This window comes from Elaeis guineensis, chromosome 2 (assembly GCF_000442705.2).
Source record: "Elaeis guineensis isolate ETL-2024a chromosome 2, EG11, whole genome shotgun sequence".
Taxonomy (NCBI): Eukaryota; Viridiplantae; Streptophyta; class Magnoliopsida; order Arecales; family Arecaceae; genus Elaeis; species Elaeis guineensis.
In genome coordinates this window covers 121022466-121028384 of record NC_025994.2, presented here as the reverse complement: position 1 = coordinate 121028384, position 5919 = coordinate 121022466, and the positions used below count along the sequence as shown (strand labels likewise).

The window sequence follows — 5919 nt, the reverse complement described above, 5'->3', positions numbered from 1 at the left end:
CGGGTGTTGGATTGTATGGACAGCATCACACATTTTCCAAAGCATGATGAGTGGCTAAGGATGCGTTTGGGCAGAACTGAGCCTTTCTTGATATATATAAAAAGCACGAAATGGGTTATCTCACTGGATCTTACTGCGAAGCAATGCGACCGAGCAGTGCAAACGGAGCAAAATTCTACCAATTGGGATATATGCAGTACGACATGCATGTATAACTTTCTTGATTTTAAACCCACGTATAACTTTATAATGTACGATCTTCTTTAACATGCAGGTGCCGTAAATCGGGGTTGCCAGTCGTGCAATAGTATGTGCATGGGCAAAGCATCATCCTACTCGCGTTATTGAAAATTAACAATAACTGGAGCATCACCTAATAAGTATAATTTTCAAAATAAAATGTTTGGGAAACGATATTACTAGGGCCCAAGCTGAGGATATCCGGCCCCTAGCATGCAGGTTGGTTATAAATCTATTTGATGTTGTATGATATGATATGGCAGATACTGCAATCGGTCATTGGTGTACGAGAGAAATTTTCAGATTGCTTATGTTCCTCATGATTTTTCTTGATCATTACTAGCAATGTTAGATCGATGATCTAAGATTGGAGAGGGAAAAATCAAACAAATCTTGATCTATGTATCTGGATAACTATAATTTATGTTGAAGAAGTCAAAGCATTTAGACTTTTATGAAAACCACAATAATGAGTTAACAGATATCAAAGCAAACAAATTGTCCAATCCGGTCCGGTAATGGAAATGTTTATTCCTAAATAACCATTAAATCATTATGCAAGCTTAAGCCTAATTTACATTTTTGACATTTTTCTTAGTAGTTTAAGTTTCTGAGATTAATTGGTTAATTAACATAATATCGATGTTTAGATTTGTAAGAGAACTTTGATTATTATATTTGCGCATAAATAATTTATGGATCATATATAATTCACCTTCTCTAATCGCTGGTCAAGTGATCCAAACATATAGGAGAAAGAATAACATAAAAATTTTTTGCTAAATCAAGCGCATATCAAATATAATAACGAACCAATATATTAGATTCAATGACAGCACGAGGCCTGCAGCTTCATAGTACAACTACAAATAGGAGCTAGTCTCAACATTATTGGATGACTTTGCTTGATAAACCACCAACACATCAAAGTTATTACACAATAAAATGATGTAAATATTATCCTCTCTCTCTTTTTTCTTTTTGTTTTTTTTGTTTTGGTAAAGATTCTGTAAGTTATTAATAAGATGCCATGGTTGAAGACCGTTAAATTTATGCTGTTGGGTAAGAAGCAAGCTTGGCAATACCACAAAGTCCTTCTGGTGCACCAACGTCACGCTGGATGCGCATGTATCCTTTCTCACCCCAAGTTGTACCCCATGAATTCTTTATCAGCCAATATTTGGTCCCATCTTCAGCTGTCCCGTAACCAATAGCAGTCACAGCATGGTCCATATTAGTTTTACACGGGCCGGTGAAGATGCCACTGGAGTAGTGCTGGAAGTCTTGCCCACCACCATCAATGCCAACTGAAACAGGCTGGTTCGAGACTGCCTGTAAGAGCGAGGACTCATCATTTACAGGCACATTCTCATAGCCGCTGATAGTAGCTGCCGATGATGATGCCCTGTCGGTGTCGCAAGTGCCATCAGCTGCCATGTAAGGATAATTATTTTCAGTTGTTATCCCTCCATTATCAATGACATATTGGAAGGCACGTGTCATGAGTCCTCCGTTGCATCCATTGTTTCCATCCTTGACGTCACAGTCCACAAGTTGTTGCTCCGACAAAGAGACCAAGTTGCCAGTGTTGATTTGAGTAATCCCTTCAATGGCTGCTATAGAAGAGAATGCCCAACAGCATCCTACATACATACATGTTGTTGGTTAGATAACTTGTTGGATTTTACTCAGTAACATCTTTCATGTATCTTGCTATTCTTTAAATTTAAATAACTCAATTGTAAGTTTTTGAGAAGAATAGCACATTGTACATGTCTTACCACATGAGCCTTGATCCTTGACGGGAGTAACTGCACCTCTGGTTCTCCAGTCCATGCTGTCAGACACGTCGGTCAAGTTGGCATATTGAAAGCTTCCTGTCGTGGATTTTGTAAGGCGCATGGGCTTGAATCCAAGGTGAGAGGCCTTGAACTCCTCATTGGTCATGTCGGCAAACTGGTTGAGACCGAGCTTATACTTGCGATTGCCAGCTCTATTTACAGACTCGATGTAGTTGGAGTTGTCCTTGAAGATTTGGAATCGTCTCTCTTTCTCTACTGCATCCTTGTAGACTCGCCCATACTGAGCCATCCACTGCTCGTGCCTTGTCGACATGGGCACGTCAGCAATGCCACGAGCTGTGGCTCCAGAGACCCAAACACCCAAGACTATCAACTTTAGCACAAAGCATTGGGGAGCCATTGCCATGGAAAGACTTTGGGAATGGTGCAGGTACGTGGGCCAAGTAGATATTTAGACTTGGAATGGAGGGGATGGGGGAAAAGAGCAAGGGTGGCTTGAGGATTTATATTGAGGTTTGGCTGGGAAGAAACCGGGAACTTTGTTTATCCTTTCGACGCGCTTATTTTTTTCAAGGGGAATAATGGGAGAAAGCGATGTGCTTCCCCCGGTCCTCCTCACGCTCGTCACACGCGTGATGAGCGGTAGCTGATTTTGTTGAACGTAGACCGCGCTATCGCTCGTCCAATATCGCCGTGTTCAGGCTCAATGCTATCTAGAAGACTTGTGACGCGCTTAAGCAGAAGACCCGAGTCGCCGCGTGAGGCACAATGTAGCGATCCAACAGAGCATTGCGCACCCAAATTCGGCCTGGTGTGCTACCAGCGGCCTCTTAATTTTGTATGACGAGTGTTCGAGACGCGGACTGGTTTGCACTACCATGTCTATCAGAAATTTTGGTCGACACTGGCCTCTTAATTTTGTATGACGAGTCTTTGAGACGCGGACTGGTTTGCACTACCAAGTCTATCAGAAATTTTGGTCGACAGTGGCTTGGTCAATAGCGTCATACTTTAGAGTTTCTTCTGGAACGGATACCCAGTCGGGAGGACATAGTCATGCACGATGACAATAGAGGAAAGGAGTCCACAACGTGGAAGGAAGAGGTAGGTAATTCAGCATCTTCAGTAGGTAATTTAAAATAACAATAATAATAATAATAATAAAGTAGGCTACCGGGACCATGTAATATTGTCAAGTCTCTTAAAGACTATCAGAACCATATCATCTTGACAAGTCTTAGGCGTGGCACAAATATAATGTGAAAACAGATGTTGATTCATGTGCGAGCCCTATGCAAAATTATTAAAGATCTCTATATACAGCAAAAACATAGACTAATTTTGCTGAAACTTGTCCAGACTAAAGCACACTCGACCCATTCAAGACCTTATATTTTATCAACATCTGATGAGAGCTTACTTGAGACCTTACACACTTCATGCTTTGCGTTGTTGAGCTTCTCATTGAATAGGTGACTAGATCTCCTTTCTGGCTAAGGAGGACTATTCTGATTTCAACATGTTGCGGTCAATCACCTCATCGTCCGATCGTCGGGGATCGTGCACCTGCAAAATGAGAAGTCCACACTGACCGGAGGTGGCTCCGACGGGGACCCTCCGACGGTCAAGTTAGAGAGGTGACTGGGCAACAGTGAAATGAAGACAGAGAGCTCAATCGAGGGAAAGAGGGAGAGAGGAGCGAGCCTGTGATTTTGGAGTCGAGGAGTGGAGAGGTCGATCGATTGCACTGTTGCCTTCCCCGTTTTATATAGTGGAGCACGGTATGGCGCCGTCATTAATGGCGCGGACAAGTGAGGAATTGTCAACTCACTGTAGACTGTCAGAGTCGCCGTGAAAGTGTCATGTCGCCGTGGGACTGTCAAATCACTAGGGTTGACAATGCCTTCGGCGGGACAATGTCCCTAGATGACCGTGCCGCATGCGGCTGTCAGGACTGACAAGCTCTGGCGGTTGTACGGCGATCGGAAGAGTCGACCGACCCTAGGTCGGTGGCCAGCTGAGTGGCGTCGGGCCCCTCCGTTGGTCGGCGAGTCTTACGTGAGTCGGCCATTAGACCTCCGGGTTCAGTCGGTCGGGAAAGGTGCGCCCGACATATCCTCAGTCGGTCGTGAGCCGATAATTGGCCGGTGATGGCGTCAGTCGGTCGGTCGGTCTCTCCGGCCATCGGTCGGTCGGTCGGTCCCTCCGGCCATCGGTCGGTCGGTCGGTGGGTATTCCCCAACAGTTGCCCCCTCCACTCCTGAGTCGGACGGTGAGCTGGCCGATGCTTTTATTTGGGCAGCAACCCTGGGCGAACAGGAGTGGAATCGTCGTATGCCAGATTCCGACCGTATCGTGGGTTGATCCGATGTCAGGCGTCTCATAAATGCCAAGCGATTCACTGACGTCAGACGTCACGTCGGTGTCAGGTGGTCGGGTGCCGGACGATACGGTGTCAGACGACCGGATATCCGGCGTCGATTCTGGGAGCGCGGGGCGCTGTCAGGCATCCCATCGGGAACGCGAATCGGCGCGGGCGCATTAATGTGGAACCGTGGCCCCGTTTGCCGCGTGTCGAAGGTGGTTGGCCGGCGCCCCCACATTTAATATGGGCGGTGCGGCCGTCCTGGGATGGGGCGCGCCGAATCCTCAGGCCACCCGGTAGTCGTCACGTGTCGCACATCCGTGGGTCTTCGGTCGGTGCGGAGGCATCTTGGCCGTCGGACGGCCCTATATATATAGGACCATCCGGACCCAAGACCTCACTATCGCCATTTTGCTGCCGAAACTCTGTCCGGGCGATTTCTCAGTCGTCGCGGGCAGAGCTTTTCTCCCTGCCTCTAGAAGGGATTTTCTTCCGGTTCGTGGTCTTTCTTTCCTCCTCTTCTTCTTCTTGTTCGCTTCTTCTTCTTCCTCTTCGCTTCTTCTTCTTCTTGTTCGGTTCCGGTGTAATGGCCGAAAATCCGACTCGGAGAGCTCGGTCGGGAAATCCGACTGACGACTCCCGATCGACTCCGAAAGTTGAGGTTTTCTTGCTTTCGGGGCCGAACGTTGATCGGCTTCGGGAGCAGTACTGCATCCCGGAGCAGTTTCAACTCTCCGCCCCAGGGGCCGGCGGTCGGGTTAACAGCCCTCCGCCCGGCCAACTGGCGTTGTATGTCGAAGACCTTCACGCGGGTCTTCGGCTCCCGATTCTGGAGTTTGTCCGGAATTTGCTGAATTATTACGGACTCTGTCCGACGCAACTGGCACCGAACTCCGTCCGTCTTATAATTAGCTTTGCGCTGTTGTGTCAGCTTTTGCCGACCAACCCTCGCATTTCGCTCTTCCGGACCTTCTTTGTGCTCCGACCCTACCCTAAAGCCCGAGGGTGGTGGCTCTTCAACCTCCGGAAGGGCCTTTCCTTCATCACTGATCTTCCATCGTCCATCCATGGGTGGAAGAACTAATTTTTTTTTGTATCTTCTCCATCTTCTTGGGGCTTTCCTTCCCATTGGGGCGTGCCCCGAACCGAAGCCAATGACAACAGTCGGGTGGAGGCGGACGACCGGGAGGACTTCCACCGACTCAAAGATATGTCGGTCCCGAAGCAGAGGGAGCTTGTTACCGAACAAGCTCTCTATGACGCCGGCTTGAGCTTGGTCCCCCGACTAGGTATCGCCCGATCCCCCGGTCCTCTTTTCATTCGGCCTTTCGGCGGCTTTTTGATTAACACTTCTGTCGGTATCGCAGGGACACCTCCAAGAATGCGGCCGACCGACGCTGAGATCCGACAGTTTTCATCAAGGAAGAGGCCGGCATCGGGGGCAGGGCCTTCGCGTCCTCCGAAGAAGCCTGCTCCAGCGGCGCCGACCGTCGAAGCATCGGTGACCGACCA

At 48.0% G+C, this 5919-nt stretch overlaps 1 protein-coding gene across 1 annotated transcript; it reads right to left on the bottom strand.

Annotated features, from left to right (window-relative positions):
* Positions 1-1040: 1040 nt before the first annotated feature.
* Positions 1041-2528, bottom strand: LOC105038582 (senescence-specific cysteine protease SAG39). The gene is made up of 2 exons (XM_073253073.1): positions 2022-2528; positions 1041-1883 (listed from the first exon to the last, which is right to left on the bottom strand). The coding sequence occupies exons 1-2, from the start codon at positions 2446-2448 to the stop codon at positions 1291-1293; spliced, it is 1020 nt and encodes a 339-aa protein (XP_073109174.1). The 5' UTR covers positions 2449-2528; the 3' UTR covers positions 1041-1290.
* Between the last annotated feature and the right edge of the window lie 3391 nt (positions 2529-5919).